Genomic DNA, 21,358 nt, shown 5'->3' on the forward strand with positions numbered 1-21,358 from the left:
ACTCGGCGAGTTCATCAATCAGATGCCAGAAAATCGACTTTTTCAGCTTTGAAAAATAACCAAGCATCAAATATAACAGAAAACAATCCTGGGCTCTGATACCACTGTTGGGTTTTGTGTACTATAACACTCCAATGGTGCACATACAACCCTAATAGCTTTGATCTATATTTTCACTAGTTATACAAGCAATTAAATTTCCAAAGCATGAATCCTACAACTAGCATACAATTATGGTACATGAATCATAAAATCAAATTTGAAGAATACCTCTTTATTGTAGCTTGTACTTTTGGCCTTTCAAGAGCTTAGCACCTCAAGTGTGATGCCTCAAATGGTTCACAAAGACCATGAACAATGGATGACTTTGAGAGAGAGGTTAAGCACCACCAAAATCGGCTAGGGTTCTCTTAGAACTCTTAGGGTCTTAGGGTGAACCGATTTTGGCTAAGGGGTAACATTTATATAGTGTAGGATTCCAAGAGTCATGGGTAAACCCTAATCCATACACTTAGGTTATGATCCATATCTCATGTGGGCTAAATCTTCATGGATACTTACACAAACTTAGCCCATCATGGATCAATATCCTAACCAATATATATGTCACTGATTTACATAATCAGTCCCCGTTAATTTAATCAGTCTCTTTTGATCACTAAATTAATTCCAAATTAATTTTTGATCAATACTAATTAAATATTATGATTTCTCAATTAATATATTATACTTGTAATATATTAATAAATCATAAATAACCTCTTTCTCAAATATCCATCCTATCAGATTGTTCTTGTGAAGGCAACCCAAATGGACCATGCTACTCTCGGGTCAAGTACATACCAATTATAGTTATGGGCTTAGACACCTAATCCAATAATAAAAACACGCCCTATGGATTAACTACACATCTCACGGGTTATCGGCAACCGTGGGGACTATCAGCAGTCCCATGAAATCACAACAGTCTATGAGTTATTAACAACTCAGCTCATAGATAACAACAATCAACAAATTAGACCCAGGTGGTCAACATATATACACTATCATTCATGCAGATATAGTGAGACGACTCACCTTGCAATTAGCAGCCAAACACAACGAAGACTAATCCTAAAAGGAACCTAACAACAATAAAGAGTACCCTCCCATTCTACACTCTAAAACCCTTAAATTGACCAAAAGTCAACCATAGTCAAAGTCAACCTCAACAGGTCTCCATGTCGTGGCCACTCATAGACCACGTCGTGGGTGCTACACAACAAAACAATTGGCAAGCCCTAACCGCCATGTTGTGCCAGCCAAAATGCCATGTAGTGGGAACTGGGCTTCCACAACTTAACATACTCAACTCTTAAGGTCTAATGCATCACAAATATTGATGCTTTTCAGCCATGCATGTCCAATGCAATTCTAAAGCTCCAACTTAGGTCAAAATGGGGAAATAACACCACAATCTCATGCATGAATCTCAATATTGCAACAAAATCCAGATCTGGGACATATGTATACTAAGGGACCTTAATAACCTATAAAGCTGCTAACTTTATGGGATCCATGCACTCATCTCAACCCAAACATGGAGACAAGTGGGTAGAAACCTAGATATAGCATGCTTCAATGAAGAAGGTAGAGAAACATGCAAGATATATGTTGGGACCAAGCACCCAAACACCAATATGAGCTCCTTCACCCTAGGAGTTAGTGCCTTTAAATAGGCCACCAATCCCGAAATTAGGGTTTTGGCCGAAAATGGTTGCCACGTTGTGGCATCGCACCAAAAATATGCTATTCTCAACTAATGTCACGTCGTGGCTCACCCAACGCCACGTCGTGGCCATACATAATTCTAAATTTTTAAATGATTAATTTATCAAAAGAATACATGCAAACTGGATGTTACAACATGTGTCAATGATTTGGATAATTTGGGGAATATGCTAAAAGAATTGATAATAGATTTGGAAAGATTGATCCAACCAACATGTAACCTCATTCTCCAAAATCACACATCTATAGACACATCATTTCTTAGGTAAATCTTGGTTTTTTTTTGTTAATCAAAGTTCTTATTTCGACTTATAACATTTTGATTTTTGTTTGCATAACTCAATCCATTGGGTTAAAATTGTTCCCATTATGGTTGGGGTTGTAAGTACCGAAAATAAAACAATGTATGGACGGTTGCTCGCCATATATTTCGATGACGCGACTTTTTTTTTCTTTTTTAATTTATTTGGTTTCATCAGATTTGTCTCTAGGGTTCTTGGTATGTTAAGATAGTGTTCATTTTCTTTAGTTATATGAAATTTGCATAATCTTTCTTACCATTATGAAACCTTGCTATACTAGGACCAAATTTAAAAAATGTCTCGTGACAACGTATTAATGTTATTAAAATCTATTTTAGCATTTCACTTACAATTTATTTGCGAGGGGATTACTTTCTTGCTCATGCATCATACTATCCATAGCAGTTACAATGTTTTCTAGCTAAATTACAGATTTGGCCTCTTCATTACAATAGTTATTCTAAAGTTCAATGCCTTAATTGGAAAAAAAAAATGTATAAAAAAACCAATCCGGCAAAACCCATGCGTTTTTACTAATTTCTCATTAAAACTATGAGCTAAAATCATGTAGATTTGAAAGATTGTGTATATAGGACAATTGATAGGATTCTATTCTATTTAAAGATCTTGTAAAACTTGTGAAAAGTAAGTATTATTTTAATAAAATGACAATAACACTTTGCGTAAAAGCAAAAGTAAATTATTTGTAGATGATTACGATGGTGTGAAGCGGACTTGTTTCAAGGTTGTGGCTTTCACCACTAGATTTTTATCACAAATGTTATTCATAAATAATTTAGACCGTTGCTCACCACAAGATTTTTATCACAAACACTAGTTATTCATAAATAATTTAGACCGTTGCTCATATATATACGATTAACATTAACATGTTTGGTGCATTTAGGGTTTTGGAGCTTTTCTATCGATGGCAATAAACCCTTGATTCTCTCCATAGTCATGAAATTTGATTAAGCTCTTTTACTAATAATCTTAACGAATATATTGTTTATTTTTATTGTTTTTTATCTAGAAAGATATTCGTCTATTTTGTGAAGAAAAAAAACAGAATATCTAACACATGATGGGCACTATCATGATTTTTATAATGAATTTGACAATTTTAGCTTTAAAAGAAAAGTAGACACAGAAGATGTCAAAATGTCAAATAGCCAAGTTATATTTATTGTATTTTGTATAAATTTGGAATTATAATATTTTTTTTAACAAAATGATCACTTATGTGCACAAAACTTTTATGACCACATCAACTACATTGTATTTCAATAATTTTAACTAAAATGTGTAACATATATTAGTAATGAGTAATGACATTTGTTAACCCCCTTTCTTGAAAACAAAATATAATCTACATGATCAATATCTAAAGTGAGGGATCATCTTGGTGTTCGACCTGAAGTCAAACCCATATTACAGATTGTGATTTCAGTATTGTAGTCTATGATCTACATGATCAATATCTAAAGTCAGGGATCATTTTGGTGTTTGACCTGTACTCAAACCCACAGTTTGTGATTTTAGTATTACAGTTTATGATTCCAACATTGCAGACCACATGCTACGTTCAAAAAACTAAACCGACCCCAAAAGATCAATACCAAAAAAGTCTGGCATAAATCTAAAATTTAAATGTAGACATATTCAAAATATTACAAGTATATTCCATAATATACATCTTATGTTATATGGTCCCTAAACGATTTCCATGGGCCAGTAATGATTAAACATTTTTTAAAGCAACAAAAAGTAGTTTGTCCAAACTTGCCATGCGTAATACTCATTGGGGCTCGTATGTAAAATCAAATAGTCAAAGGGTGCAAAGTGAAACTAACCAACGGTGGAAATGAATCACGTGGAATACCAATCCGCGGGAAAGCGCGTGGACAGGGCCTGCAGCGTCGAATTCTTTCCCTTTTTTTAGTTTTACAAGCCGCACGTTTTCAACTTATGAGTCGGAGCTGACAAAGAACCAAATAATCACATCTCACCAACCAAATATCAAGATTTTTTTTATGTATTTTTATTGCTTTTCAACGAAATGTTCTATAAATCATTCGCCATTTCTCTCTCTCCTGTTATTGATCAAGGACTCACGGGTCCAGAAACGAATTAATCCGCCCTTTGTTACAAGTTGATCGTGGCGTAACCACGGCGGACGGTGGTGGCGCTGTTGATCTCAAGGAGCTTGTAACAATCGGTGGATTTAATTAGTTAACCTGAATATACACACAGATACAACGAGATTGACGAGGTTTAGGTTTCGGAGAACGAAGTTAATGATTACGAACTGATTTCGAAATAATTCTCAAGATCGATTTCGCCATTGTTGTCCAATTTGTTCATTAAGGTAACTTTCATGTTCATTTTCACCTAATATAAATGCCGACGCACACATGATCATATGTGCTTTAAAGTTAGATCTACCCGGTTATGCCAACGTTCATCGATCTGTTATCTGTACATGATAATTTCGTATTCCAGCTTTTTAAGAATAAATTATTCAAGGTGATTGAAGAATCTAAGACATATATATTCATTGATTTGACAGATAAATCAAAGCTCTATATAAGACGAAGAGAGAAATCATGGGAAGTAGCTTCGAAGAAAGTGGAATGGCTGTTAAAAGAGATGCACCGGTGCCTCCTCCGTTACCGGCGACAACCCTGATGACCCGCAAGCCGCCGTCAGGCCGGAGAATCTGTTGTGTCTCCGCCACCACGACAGAGATATGGGATAGTCTTTTTGATGATGCTTATAGAGCAGATGTGTCGATTCATACTACTCACGACATCATCTACGCACATTCTAGCATTCTTGTAAGTTCGATCGTTTTAAGATCTCATTTCTTCTGCAACTTTTCGTATAATTAAACAATCTATAATGGAGTCGATGTTAATTAATCTTCTCCAACAGGGTCTGGCTTCACCTGTTTTCAGAAGCATGTTTAAGCGAAAGGGTAAAAGCAAGAAGCAAGTCAAACAATTCACAGTTCCTATACGTGGAGTTCCAACAGAAGCTGTTCGTGTTTTCATCCGATTCTTGTACTCTTCATGGTAACATTAACATCTCGATCTTCTCCTCAAAAACATCGATTTCATTTGTTTGATTAGAAATTGAGAATCTCAACACGAGTTTTTGATTCTTTTGTTTGATGTAGTTATGAAGAGGAACAAATGGAAGAACACGTTTTGTCTTTACTAGTGCTCTCACACTCCTTCGTTGTACCACGTTTGAAACGAGAGTGTGTAAATCAACTCGAACATAAATTCTTGAACATTGACAACGTTGTCGATGTATTTCAACTCGCACTTCTATGTGATGCCCCACGACTTAGTATCATATGTCATCGGCTAATCATAAAGAACTTGAAAGCAGTCTCTTTGTCGGATGGATGGAAAGCAATGAAAGAGAGTCATCCTGTTCTTGAAAAAGAACTTCTTGCAACAGTTGCCGTTGAAGCCAATGTAAGCATTTGAAAAGGACATTCATTCTTTTATCCCTTTCATTTAAACAAGTGTATGAGGTCTTCTATAGAAGCAATCTCCCAACTTTATGGTGGGAGGTGCCGACTATCCTACCTCCTTTATCCCATTTGTATTTGTTGTATATTAACAAGATGACATGATATAATTGTTGCAAACTTATTATGCAGATGCAGAAGGAGAAAGAGAAGAAGATGAAGGAGAGGAAGGTTTATCTAGAGTTATATGAAGCTATGGAAGCCCTAGTTCATATATGTAGAGATGGTTGTAGAACAATTGGTCCACACGACAAGGATTTAAACAAACATCAAGATCCGTGTAACTACGAGGCTTGCAAAGGGTTGGAATCACTCGTACGCCATTTTGCCGGATGCAAGTTGAGAGTCCCCGGTGGTTGTGTTCACTGCAAACGAATGTGGCAACTCTTGGAGTTACACGCTCGTCTTTGTGTGGATTCAAACGTCTGTAGAGTTCCTTTATGCAAGTACGGTTCAACGTTTAATCATCCTAAAATGTTTTGTTGTAATTGTACTATAGAAACATTAAATGTACATGAAATCGTCTTTTCTGCGAAAGGGTTATCCTTTCAGCAAACCCTGAGCTCATCCACACTATCTCATACCATGCCAAGTGTATGATAAACCCTGAGCTGATCCACACTATCTCATACCATGCCAAGTGTATGATGTGAGATGTACATAACGGTCCCATAGGCAGCTGACACAAACCCAAAGCCTACAAGGAATCTTTTCAGCAAACCTTGAGGTGATCCACACTATCTCATCCCATGCCAAGTGTATGATGTGAGATGTGCATAACGGTCCCATAGGCAGCCGACACAAACCCAAAGCCTACAAGGAACCCAGTACATATTGAAACTAAAACTATCACTCTATGACTACTAATACTCGAATAAAATCATGTTACAACCGACATAACATGACATATGACACTCTCATGTGAGGGAACATGATGCATAAACATTATTCATAAATGATTGATGTGTAAAGTAGCTTATTGAGTTTAAAATATTTTGTTGCAGGAATTTTAAAGAAAGGGCGAAGAAACAAAAGAAGAAGGACGATATAAAGTGGAAAATATTGGTGAAAAAGGTCTTGAGAACAAAAAGTATAACGGGTGCTCCGTATTTTACATTGGTAACATCGTTCTAATGCTAGCGCTCACCATAGAGAGTACGTAGTCATAAATTAAGCCGAAACCTTTTACAACTGAATCGGTCTCATTGTATTGTAGTTATGATCATAGCTAGAACAATGTTATTGCTAATTTGTTCTTTGCTTATATTGTATATTAACTACATGTTTGTATAATTACAAATATCAATATATGATTATAATACAAGTATTTTGTATACTTTTGTGATATGTAAAACAATGTATGACTAAATCAATATGTCTATAAGCTTGCTAAAAACAAGATGACTCTCTTTCAATAGGTAATTTGACAAGTTTTCTTAAAATGCATAAGTAAAGAGACGCACATAATTAAAAATGAGCACACATGGGCCTTGGTCTAGTTAGCCCAAATCTCAATTCTCAAACTTATTGGACATTGAATTGTTATGTTGTGTCTACGGCCGGACTCCGGAAGGCACTATTCAGATGAGTTTTTCCATACGGGAATAAGTCAAGGAATTTTACTAACACCGGTATCAAGTTAAATAATGTAATCAAAAGCAAAATAAATAAGGTACAGTTACAAGGAGATAATGGAAAAAGGAGAACAACTCCATCCTGTGCAATTATAATCACGAAACTCCTTTATACTTACACCAAGTGAAGGACATAGAAATGATATTATTAGTTATCTTGGTAGGAGATGAGATAATAAAGTCAAAAGCAAAATAAATAAGGTACAATTACAAGGAGATAACGGAAAAAGGAGAACAACTCCATCCTATGCACCTACAATCACGAAAACTCCTTTATTAGTTATCTTGTAATGAGGCGACATAATTGTATTGAAAACTTCCTAATTGTAGTCATCCAAATGCAACATAAAAGAAAGTATATAATGGATACTAGGAATTTAGGATCTAGCATTTATTTGGACAGTTACCCCATTTAGTAGTAAAGTTAAGTACCTATTTTGTTTTTTGACCATAAACTTTTTTTCTTTGAAAAAAAAATCTGAAAAAACCAAAGCTTTTAAAATTTAATTCTATAGAAAATGAGTATAATCATGAAAATTTGAAATATATATATATATATATATATATATATATATATATATATATATATATATATATATATATATATATATAACCTAGAAAAAAAGATTCTCCAAAAATCATAAAAACTCAAGGGATACTTCTACTTAATATACTAGTGACTTTGTAAAAAGAAATTTTCAAAAATAAGTTTTTGAAGTATTTATTTTTAATTTTAAGAAATATTAATTTTTTTTAAAAAAAATATTGAACATAATATGATGCAAAATGTGATGATTCAAAAGATTTATAATTCAAAAACAACTTTTGATTCAACTTATTTATGATCCTTAATTTGTAATGATCTAAAAATATTTAGACTCAAATATTTTATAATCCTTAATTATATATCTTTTATGATTCAAAATATATAATGATCCATAATTTTTTTTGAACAAAAACTATATTTAGTTAAATATATTATTGATCCAAAATCCTATTATTCGAAAACAATTTGATACAAAATACAATTCAAAATAATTTGATTCAAAATTTTATCATCCAAAAATAATATGATTTAAAAAAAAGTATGAACGGAAAATATTATGATTTTTAATATTCTTCTTATTTAAAATTTTGTAATTATTAAACATTAAAAAACTAAAAACCGATATTTAGCTTTAAAAAAACAAAAAAAATCTAAAGAAAAAAAACACTAGTACCTTCAAGTAGGTAGGAAAGTTATTTAAAAAAAATGAAAAAATAATAATAACAATTTAAAAAAATGAAAACAAAATTAAAAAAACGAAAAAAAAATAAAAACATTCAAACCGAGCATCTATCTATTTAAAAAAAATGAAATTTTTTAACGAAAAATAAAACAAAATAAACGAAAATAAATAATAAAACTCACTTAAATGACGTTCAATTGACGTTCGCCGCACGTGATTAAATCATCGAGTCCGTATTAGTTATTAGGGATGGAATTGGTACGGTACCAAGTTTTTTTCCTCCAAACCGTGTACCGTACCAATTATAGTTGGCATAAAGTTTTACCTACCAATATCATACCAACGATACTTGGTACCAACTTAGTTGGCTACCAACAAATTTGGTTGGTACATATTGGTATTGGTATATACCAAAATATTTAAATAATATCTGTATTTGAAGAGTTTGAGACTTGATAATCTATATAAGACTTCACATTATAATCATCACTGAATGGTTAGAAAGTTTTCCAAACATGAATGTGAGTTGAAGTTGTGGTTGTCGCTTGTGTTAGTAAATCATTTTAGTGTCATGTACCTTGCTTAACATTGTGTTAGTAATTTCCTTTACTGTAATTTTTCGTTTAAAAATGAATCAACATCAATAGAATTATATTAGGAACTCCGACTATTACTTGTTAGTTGTTACACCTAATTAAAAATTGAAAATGTAGGAATTGATATATATATATATATATATATATATATATATATATATATATATATATATATATATATATATATATATGGTACAACCATGGTATTAAAAATTTTGTATCGTTACCGTACCAAGACTACTTAATTGGCATGGTATTACCGGCCAAACATATTGGCTACCAAACATGTTGGCTACCGATTTTATTGGTTCGGTTGGTAACATGTTGGTTGGTTCTCCATTGTACATATTTTTCAGCCCTATTAGTTATCATAGACATGGGTCGCATGTGAACGCACCACAACCAAGTATTTGGGTTTGACATTTGTACCATTGACGAAATGGGTGGTGGAGAATTGTTCTCGCAGTCCTCACCCTTTTTTGAGTTTTTCGCTGGAACCGGACCATATATATATATATAATATTTTAAAAGTACACGTCATCCCGTTCTCGGAAATATAAATTTCATAAAAATCTGACTTCGTATGAATTACTTATGATATTTGTAAGATATAAAAATCAACTGCGTAGTTAAAAATTATTAACATCAAAAGCTACGAAGAGAATGGTTAACTTTTGGGTAAAGTCACCAAAAGGAAAATCCTAGTACTCTTTAAGATAAAAAAAATTTATAAAACAACGCTAAAATCGGAGTCTATACAAGAGAGTTATGATTTTTGCAAAATCATTAAATCGTATAAAAATAAGGGCTAAAAATAAAGTTGGAATTAGTCAATACAACCTAAAGGGAAGTTGTAGAACCCGTTGAGAGCTATGCGTGGATATAAAGAACGTCAAAAACGGAGTTCGTATGAAAGAGATAAGATTTTTTTAAATTTTGCGAAATGCGCTTGGCGCAAGAAGGTTGCGTCGCGTGCACATGCTTCTAGAAGAAGGTACAATGCAGGAGCAGGAAACGGACACATGTCAGAAAAGCACTGGAGCTACGCCGCAAGGGCGTGGCGCACATTCCTAGTATAAAAGAGTGTTGTTCGCTCACTTCTTTTCCTCACACATCTTCCGTTTTCTCTCGTCTTTCCTTCGAAATTTCTTCATAAATCCATAGAAAATTTTATATTTTATCTATATATTTTCAGGTTCAGTTGATCCCGAGGCGATATTTGAGTCTCGAGTCCCGATTCTACCCTACATCAACGGTTTTACGCTTCAAGGGTGAGTTTCACGACCCATTTCCCCATCGTTTTATAAAACTAGTTTATCGATTTTACAAAATATTATTATTTGTAAATATTAGTAATTTATGCAACAAATACGTTTGGATAAATTGCCGGTAGAAACTCTGCCTAGATTTAAGCAATGATATTATGTCTAATCGTTATGCTACCCAATATACTAGGAAAATATTATACCTAATTGTTATGTTGATCGTTTTGCCTAGGATAACATAATACATAGAAGTAACGCTGACCAAGTTTTAGAATAAACATTATACTTAGTTGTTACTCTGTCATAATATCCTATTATATAGATAATCATAATAATTGTATATATACTGTAAAAGTATATATATATATATATATATATATATATATATATATATATATATATATATATATATTTATTTATATATATATATATAGTAATAATTATGTAAGAAAATTAGATTAAAGGAAACGTAAGTATAAGCAATGTACTTAACTTTACCATAACCTAACAAAGATATCAAAGCAAAGATAATTATTATATATAAGGTTAAGTATATATAAGGATAATTATAGAAAGAAATTATATCAAAAGAAATTATATTACGTCGCCAGTCCTTGCGTATATTGGTTTGACATTATGTTGTCATTCCGCTAGTTTGGTGCTTTGTTAAAGATATATATTTAATAAATTAAATAGTAAATAAATTAATAATGCAAAAAGGTTATGTAGATTAAGATTGGATGGTATTCCCAACTTCATCTGGCATACGAAAGATCCCTAATCATTATAAATAGAAGTATTGTTTTACGCATGCATACTTCTGGAATAAAAGTATAATCACTAATAAATGGAAGTATTGCTTTACGCAAGCATACTTCTGGAATAAAAGTATAATTACTCTAAAAATAGAAGTATCCAATAGCATACTTCTGGAATATAAAGTATAAGCAGTATGTGTTTAGAACAAAGTAATATTACAGATAAGATTATATTGTACTCCATTTGATAGAGGGGAAATCTAAAGAGAATGATAGTATGTGATAAAAAGTAAATCATCGAAAGTTTAGTATCTAGCAATAATAAAATACTATTAGGAGATACCTTAACAATGTAAATCAAAATACTTTCATAACTCAATAAAGTTACACATAAAGAGTATTTTCAAGAGATATAACACTCAAATTTGTGAGTTCACTGACATTATGTTGATGTTTTCAAACCTACGTGTATTCCTAGGAAACCGCGAGATGGGAGATAGCACCTCTGAAAGCAGCGGTTGATCGATGAAGCTACCAAAGACTTATTATCATTATAGTTAGACCTAGTTATTAAGGCACCTTTTGTAACCAAAATTATGGTATTTCAGAATCATATTCTGATGTAATATTTTTGTCCATAATGGAAGTGATATTTATGTTTTATATTGTTTGTACTGCTCAATATATGTTCAATGACTATGATCCAATTATCCCTACGTCATACAACCGAACGTTTCCGCCGTCGGCCGGGGGTGTGACACCAAATAAAACATAAAGTTTTGATGGAATGAAGGACCAACGTAAGGGTTTAATTTTGAGTCTAAGAGTCGCATCATGGCTTAAACAATAAAGCGACCATCTGAGGAAAAATTAAACACAACACATCAATATGATCATTGAAGGAGAAAGCTTCAGTCAAGTCTTATAGATCGTGAAGTTAAGAGAGGGCATCAAGATCTCTAGGGGCAGAGTTCTAGGCCCAAGAAAAGCCAAATAGAGAGCACATATCAACAACTTTACATGATATTTTGGATTCAAGAGCATTTATCACAATGGTAAAGTGTTTTAATCAATTTAAAATCAATTTTTATAATAAAAAACCATCATTTGAGGAAAATAAGTCCCATCATTTGTCTATCAAATCTGAAATTATGACTTTAAGAAAATATGATCATGCACTATCTAAACAACAAAACATAAATTTTAGGCAAGCCACCATAGCATGTGTATGTTTCTAAACATCAATGCATCATCCTTATTCCTCGTCCTCAAATAATTCTAAATACAAAATACATAGTTTAGGCTTGAGAAGTCTAGCAAGTAATATCGAGGGTTCAATATCTTTAAAGTTCAAGGGATGTCACAACTGGCAATTCTAGCTAGGAAATTCTATTCCTGTGTAACCATTCAATAGTTGTAAAACATATACTTTAAGTAAATCTCACTCAATGCTCAGTTAGATTCATCAATTATATTCATCAAAGAGTCTGAAGCCCTAAGATTCATGGTGTAAGTCCATTTTGAACTAGGAGTTCCTTATTGGGCCTAATGGACCAATAAGCACCCAATTCAACTTTATTGGACTTAGAAGCCCTAATTGGACCCAATTCATAAATCTAAAACATTTTGGACCATTTGGGCCTAGAATGATTCATTCTAACCGTAATGGGCCTTTTTGGGCCATAACTAATCCAATTAACCTTAGTGAGCCATAAAACCCACTTTCTATGACATTTGGGTCGTGAACCACCCTAAAGGCCCAATGGGCCGAAAACTTTTCTATAGACTTCATAATTTCGAACCAAGGAAAGAATTGGGCCAAACTAGTTTATCCTCTTTCCTCCTAGCCCAAATTTCGGCCCAACATCATTAACAAAAAAATGAAATGGAAAGGGAGGAGTTGACTTTGGAGGTGCCACCTCCTCATTACTCACCATATAACAAGGCAAGCCCTCTCATGTTTCCATGCAAGTCACACCATCCTTCTTTCCTCTCCTCTTCTTCTTCTCGACCGAAGATACATACACACACACACTCCATTTGCAAATTTCTCTCCAACATTCACAAGAACACTCATCCTTTCCTCTCTAATTTTAGAGATCTAAAGCATCATCAATAAGGTTTTCACCACAAAAAATCATCATTCTTGGTAAGTCTTTACACATCCAAGTTTTATAACTCCATTCTCATGTTAGATCACTCTTTTAAGCAAAGTTTTTGGTGATTTTGCTTCCTAGAACTTCTTAAGTTCGAAATCTACTCAAGAAAGCTTGCTAGGACCAAAATCTTCTTCATTTCCTCTTCAAAACCGAAACATCAAAGCAAAGGTGAGTTCATACCCCCATTGTTTTCGGTTTTACATGTTTTCGGTTCATACCCCCATCTATGTGTTATATGCATGTTTTGTGTGAATCCTTAGTTTATTTGGTAAAAATGTGTTAGATCTTAGTGAACATATGTTTAAGAACTACAACACTATATACAACATATTATCAAACCAAAAGTGAACATATGTTTAAGATGCAAAAGAACTCAACAAAAATCTTGTTAAAGGTTAAAAATTGTCAAGAAAACAAAAGATAAGGGTAAAAAATAAAAATTTTGTTTTTAAAAGGACCAAACTGGTCCCACATGTATAAAAATGTATTTTTATGCTAAACATGTTTTCATAGGGATCAAAAATGCAAATTTAAGCTCATTGGGCCAAACTTTTGGGCCTCACGGCTTTAGGGCCCAATTTGCGAAAAAAATGAGGTTTGAGGTTTAAGAATGTTGTTTGGCCAGAGTTTGAGTCATAAATGTAAATAAACCAAGTTTAAAGGTGAAAATGTCATTTATTTTCAAATTGGACCAAAAATGTAAAGTTTTCCAAATTTGGGCCGAAAATGTAAACTTTTACCAAAAAGGGGCTGAAAATGTAATGTTCTGCAAAACAGGGTTTTAAATGTGAAAATATATCATTTTGGGTCAAAACTATAAATTTACCAACATTTGAGACAAAATTGCAAACTTTTATAAATTGTGGACTAAAGTGTCATTTTTACTAAACTTTGGGCCTTAATTAAAGATTTGAGTATCATTAGCCAAAAATGTCATTTTTACAAAATGAAAGCTTTTTATCATCAATCTATTAAGCCTCGAACTAAAACAAACAATCGAATCAAACGAACGAACGAAATACGTTAAAAACTATTTATTGGGCATAATATTCACATTTCTTGGCCATTGGGCCCTAAGGGCCCAATTGAGTGTGAAATGAGCCCAATGTGTTCCATGATATGTTTGTTGGGTCTTGTGGCCCACTTACATGTTAGTTTGGGCCTAAGTTATGAGTTACATGTTTATTGGGCTTTTGTGGCCCATTTACATGCCTATTGGGCCTAAATTACCCTTATACATGTGATTGGGCCTTTGTGGCCCAATTTCATACTAATAGGGCTTGGAATGGAAAATTCATGTGTTAGTAAGTTGTAACGATACCCTTATGAAATCATAAAACTCCGTAAATTTATTCAAGTACCTTTCGAATACAAAACATCTCACAAATACGTAAACATTAAACATAATACAAAAGAGGTTAAGAATCTAGTGAGACTTGTCGGTCGGCACCACTGAGTGTACAATCGTAGCCTGTAGTTATAATCAGAGTTTCCTGGTAGGAAAGCGGGAGTTTGTATATAGATCTATACGGGGTGACCCCCCACGCCTTAGCTACTCGCTACAGCTAAACTAGGCCAGTCTAGGGCGACAACATCCTTAGTCAAGACCGGCATTTGAAAAAATACCAAGACGGGCGACCTAGTCATTATTATGCATGGTTATAACGGCTCATATAGGGATTCTATACCAAAAGATAACCTTTTGAAGATAAACTCTTTAATTGTGTTCATACAAAACGATTTATTTAACGATACAAGAATTTAGACGTTGTTATAAAACAGAAAATATCGGATTTTCTGGGGAAATTATTCATATACAATTATCATTTATTCAAAATACAATGAACCTAAACTACACTCTTACAAGTTTTATCTATTAAATTCACACATGCATTTATACTCGACCTTCACATCATTTTCAAAACATATTACAGAAAATATCGGATTTTCTGGGTTTTTATGAAAGATACAAAGACTTTTACTCAAATATACTTATGAACTCACCAACATTATATATGTTGACCGTTTTCAAAATAACTTGTATTCTCAGGTAATCGTTAAGCTGGAAGATAAGCAAGTGTATGGTTTTGTTTATGTAACATCACTTATCTTACTTTGAACAATTATAACTTATGTATTTTAACAATGTACTTGATGTAAACAATGCCAGTTGTATTATGTAATGTTGGTGATGAATGTGTTATGCTTCATGTATATTCATTGTGATGATTATTCAATTGTTAGTCACACGAGCCCCCGGACGTTTCCGTCTTCTGGTTCGGGGGTGTGACAAGGGACCTACACTTCTCTTTCTTTTGAACAAATAAATACGCCCACAGTATTTTGGAAACATCATAAAGACACTATAACTTTAAAGAAGGGAAAAAATCAAAGGAAAGAGTAACATTGCCCAAAATTATAGACATCATTTTTGGTTTGTCATACTTCATCATTTGTCATCTGTCAGTAAATGGCAATCATCATTTGTTAGTAAAGGGTAATCATCATGCCTTGTTTTTAAAACATCATTAAACACCATTAACAAAATATCATACAACAAGTGCAATGCTTATGCTTCTAAATCCCACCCTAAGTCAACTCATGTCTAAATCATCACCATGTAATTAGATAGCTAAAAATAGGGTCGATGTAAAGTTTTCACCAAACAACGTTATCCCGGGGCTAGGGCATAATTATCACATAATATCTACACTATGTTATCCCTAACAACTAGGTACAAGGGAGCTATCATCCAAGTACCATAAAATATTTATCTAGCCTCATGTACAAGTGAGGCATGGCTTGTATACCATCATAATGTCATATTACTAATTTCGTCGTTAGGTTCCCAGACATCATCGATTACTCAAGTCAGAACCCCACCTTATCCTATAGGGTCACACCATTAGCAAGTTGTCACTTATTGAATATTTATTAATAATTTAATTATTAATAAATATATTCAAATCTTGTATTTAATTTGGGAATAATTATTATTTTATGAAAATAATATTTCAAGAGAGTATAACTAGGTATTAAATCATATGGTATGATTTAATAAGCCATGTACAAGTTTTTGGACACCTTGGATTTTATTGGACTTATTATGTACATTAGTTTAATGTGATGAAGTGTAAGACGCTTCACACCCTCTCTCTTCCTTACTAATGGTTGAATCCACCTAGTGGCGGGCGTAGGTTGCTTGTTGGCTTTCATCCTTACACACACCATGTTATTACAAGCCATACTTAATCAAAATGTATGGGCTTTAGATCTCTTGTGTAAGTATTTCAAGGAGATTAAGGTTTTTAAAAGTAGCTAGTTTTTCTCTTCCTTTCTTCCTATTACCAAGAGTTACTTTCCCTTCCTTCTCCTCCTCTCTTTTGAAGTGTAGCGAAGGAATTAAGTACTTAAGTGATTCTCTTTTAAGAATAAATGATGCTTAGTTCTTAAACGCTTAAGAAGACTTGATATAAGAAGAGAAATAGCATTCTTGGTGACTTCATCTTGTTGGTGCATACATTAGAGCGAAACTCTACTTTAAAGGGAACTTCCCTAACGAGGGTTCTAGGCCAGCTTTCACGCATCGACTAATCCCTCACTGCAAACATGAGGCTAAGTCTCATGCCATGAACTCACTACAGACGAACCTCCATGGCCATAAGGGATGAGTAGTGCCATGATTTGAACATGGTTCAATAGGTTATCCACCATATCTTCCACAAGCCTTACCAAGTAACCACAACCCAAATGGTTAGCTTGGGTTTTCAACACCTTCATCAACTCCCTAATGGGCAAGTGGGTTTTCAAAGGTTGTTATCTAAACATCCTATGGTTGTTTATAATCTTTATTTATCATGTAAATGGATCCTTGATGATTTTGTTTTAAAATGGTCTTAAAATAATAGATATTTTAAAATCGCTTCCTTTTTCCGTTAATACGAGTTTTAGTAAAAAAAATATCGTTTTTAGCTTATCAAAACTCATCGGTAATAACATATCCTCTTTTAAATGTTAGAAAGATTTATTATTATGTTTGATAACCTTTGGTTTTGGAAAATATGTTTGGTATTTCTTTTGGCTAATAAATGACCAAATCGCTTCCTTTTTCCGTTAATAAGAGTTTTAGTAAAAAAAGATCGTTTTTAGCTTATCAAAACTCATCAGTAATAACATATCTGCATTCTGTGAATTACTTTGGTTTAATGATGTTTTGCCAAATATTGATTACTCTGGTTTTATGAAAATAATCTGTATTAACGACTTATTAATCTAAAAACAAAAAAAATTAATCCCTGATTTTCGGGATGTTACAGCATGTCCAGGATTGCTAGGTAGAGTAGTGCGGGCACCAGCTCCAGCCACTCTAAGGATTACTTATGGTCGCGAGGGTAGAGTCGAGGTTCATATAGTGAGGAGCCGAGCATGGTAGTCACAGGCCGAGGATATCCGAGTTCCATCAGTTGACATCGCATATATGTTTTGTATTATTATTTGTGCTGATGATTGTATGATTATGTGTGAGACGCTATATTTGATTTAACTAAGTCTCCACCTAGAAATCAGAATTTTCTTCATGATGTTCTAGACATTATATTTTGAGAATCTTCATATGCCATTTTGCATACCGAGAGTCGTGCTTAGAGGATAATCGGGTGAACCGGTTCTAGAATTTTGATGTGGGAGACATTAAACAACGACAGAGAAATCCTTAAGAGGAGGAAGATTGAGTATTCTGCTTGGGAGACCAACGGTCGGTTTGATTTGTGGTGGTTTCAACAAGGAGTCCAAGGAAGCTTCATCGTGAGCGTGCCTAATTTGAATGCAGGGCTCGTAGGGATATTTCGTGGTTGCGATGTAATGAAGGATTGCCATGATCGTGGATGTAATATTAGTAGTTGTCAAGTTCATACCTTCAAGTGTGGTCGATTTCATGTTCACATGGGAATTTCTCCATAGTAAGTAGGTCATTGGATTAGCTATCCATTTTGTATCGATAATTGAGTTGGTTGTTCCCCGTTATAAGTTGAGGTCGCTCGAGAATTTTTCAAGTGGAATCAGTGGAAGATGCTTGAGTATCTTGAGTTCGTTGAGATCTTGGAGTGTATTTATCTGATTTTTCCATTTGTGTGTGTACACTATGGTTGGCTGGTCAAGGAATGCTAGTTCTTGTAAGCTCAGGTTGTCGACCACTACCATTAGTAGGGTATGAGCGGTGGTGACCTATCACTCTTCAGTGAGGGTGATGTATTGTTTGCATGGGTTTGTTTTAGCCATTGGGATTGTCAGCAGAGTTCGAATTGTATCGGTTGGCGATCTTTTGAGTACATCGATCTTTCGACAAGTGAGTTGTTGAATTGGTGATCCGTCCGTTTCGGTAAAGAGTTTTAGTCATTTTTTAGTCAATTAGGTTTTTGAGATGGTTAAGAAATCCAACGATTATGAGATTGGCAGAGTGCAGTTGAATCCAAGTTGGGGAGAACCATTTATATTAATGGGAATGATTCCAGGCGTGAAAAAAGGGAGGGGTTCCATACCCTATGCGAATGGAGAGCCAGTACTGAGGTTGGTTTGAGTTGAGGTTTATTCAAGTGATTATGTGAAGTGGTCTGTTGTTATTAGGAAAGCATATTATGAAAATTCAAGTTATCTTGTCTGAGAACATAGAGTATTAGTTGTTGGGTTTTGAGCACTATAACACTCCTATGATGCACATGCAACCCAAGATGCTTTGGATCTATGTTTTCTCTAATTATACATGCATTTTTCAATTTTCCAAAGCATACATCCTAACTAGCATACAATTGAAGCTATACAACATAAAAACTAGTTTAGATGAATACCTCTTGATGTAGGGTGTAGTTCCTGTCCTTTCAAAGCTTGAGCACCTCAAGTGTGATGCCTCTAATGTGTCACAAACACCAAATGCAAGATGAGGCTTGAGAGAATAAGTTACTTAGCTCAAAATCGATTATGACTCTCTTAGAATAGATGGTGTAACCGATTTTGGTCATGAGGGGTTCCTTTTATAGTGCTAGGGTTACATCTTTGCAAACCCTAATGACCTTTCATATTACTTAGGCTCCATGGGTTAAAACCTTCATGGACTGTCCATGGACTATCACATTGGTTTAGCCCATCCTAAATAACCATGGATCATTAGCCCACACTATAAGAATCATTGATTTACATAATCAATCCCCATATATTTAATTAGTCTCTTTTGACCACAAAATTAATTCCAAATTAATTATTGATCAATACTAGTTAAATAATATGATTTCTCAATTAATATATTATACTTATAATATATTAATAAATCATAAATAACTTTATTCTCAAAAGTCCATCCTATCAAATTGCACTGGTGAAGGCAACCCAAAAGGACCCATGCTACTATCGGGTCAAGTACATCCCAGTTATAGTTATGGGCTTAGACACTAAATCCAACAGTCTCCCACTTGGATAAGTCTAATAACTATAACTATCAATGTAAATCCAAAACCCGATTAGCAATCGTAGCTCTTAAAAGTCGTTATCGAACTCTGACCCATTCAGTGACCCGTCCTTTAGATAAGGGATCATATATTCCTCTGTTCTCAAGATATCTATGCGGACAAATACATGGAACATAGTCATACTTATTGTCCTGCAATTTGTTTCCCGATTCCGATTCGTCTGACATAGAACATAACTGAACACATCAATTTAGTTCTGATCGGGCCCGACGCATAGTCAAAACAGAATCATCGAGGGGACCAAGATATCACTTTTAATCCTCTTAGGATAAAAGGAATAGATAAACTTCGACATTATATGCTTGTACTAACTACTCATTTAGTCATGCACAACGATACGTTTTATAACATCAAGTTACTGATGTGTTTTCGTATCATCAATGCACAACCAACTCGTAGTCAACAACTCATATATCTTAGTTTGAAGATTATATGATATTATCGTCTCACAATCACTCGTGATAAATTCCATGAAGTGATTCAGGTGAGCGTGAGTTAATCCAATACTCAAATCTTATTTCAGGAATACTCACGAATGGTGTAGCAAACTTTTGTTATGTCTAACGCCTTAGACAATCTACAAGCCAACTCATGACAGTCTAGCCTCATTACCTACTACCAAAGTATAATAGACTGTGGATGGTTTGAATAATCTTATTATTCGGGAAGTCAAAACATGCAAAGTGAAACACATGAATAATATTAATCCTATATGGCCCCAAAACTTTTGAGTATAAATAAAACACCTTTTATTTAATCACCATATTGATTACACATTATTCATTGTATATTGTTTCGATTTATCAACTAATACTTGAATTAAAACAGTAGCTATCCTATGCTCCAAGCATGCACACTATGTTTACCTACGGTCCTTACTTTGTGAAATAGATCAATTGCAAACATTTCCAACAATACTCATTTCACAATTCCAAATCCTTATCGTAAGTGTAAGAATACCAAGTTCTTGCCACTTACTGTAATTTGTTAGATTATAACGTTATATGCAGTGATCCTTTTGTAATGACTATGTACACAAGTCACAGAGACTTTGTCAATCACAAAACTTTCCATTGGAGATTGTTACAAGACAATTCCATAGATCCAAAGTCTCATATTCAAAGCACATTCCTTTGAACATCCTTCTTGCATAAAAGTTTCTAACTTTCTCATAGATTCTTGATATCCAACTCCCATTATGGAAACATTTCCATATTTGCCATATGACAAATGATTGTTAATAGAATCATGTTTATTCATAATAATGTCAATATGGTCCATCCATTACTATACTTCCAACTATCTATAAGCAACCAATCTTTGGCGAACCTTGGATTGTTCTTAGCAATTGTTTAATAACTTTAGTCATATCCACTTCTAGTCCTTTTTCCCTCTTAATGCCCTAGGCATTTGGAAACTTTAGAACACATGAATATTATAGCATATGCAATCGATCTTATACCCGAAGCATATGGGATACGATTCATAATGTCTTACATAAATACATGATACTTGACCAGTCTTTTGCTATAATATTTTCATATATAGAATTTCCAATGTTGAAGCATTTCAACATGGTATTCATA

General features: G+C 33.7%; 1 protein-coding gene across 1 annotated transcript; it reads left to right on the forward strand.

Moving 5' to 3' along the window:
* Nucleotides 1–4,085: 4,085 nt before the first annotated feature.
* Nucleotides 4,086–6,949, forward strand: LOC145109124 (BTB/POZ and TAZ domain-containing protein 4-like). The gene is made up of 6 exons (XM_079046233.1): nucleotides 4,086–4,440; nucleotides 4,642–4,909; nucleotides 5,007–5,146; nucleotides 5,251–5,557; nucleotides 5,746–6,059; nucleotides 6,618–6,949. The coding sequence occupies exons 2-6, from the start codon at nucleotides 4,679–4,681 to the stop codon at nucleotides 6,745–6,747; spliced, it is 1,122 nt and encodes a 373-aa protein (XP_078902359.1). The 5' UTR covers nucleotides 4,086–4,440; nucleotides 4,642–4,678; the 3' UTR covers nucleotides 6,748–6,949.
* The last annotated feature ends 14,409 nt before the right edge of the window (nucleotides 6,950–21,358 follow it).

Source organism: Lactuca virosa, chromosome 4, assembly GCF_052849685.1.
Source record: "Lactuca virosa cultivar CGN04683 chromosome 4, Lactuca_virosa_CGN04683_v6, whole genome shotgun sequence".
Taxonomy (NCBI): Eukaryota; Viridiplantae; Streptophyta; class Magnoliopsida; order Asterales; family Asteraceae; genus Lactuca; species Lactuca virosa.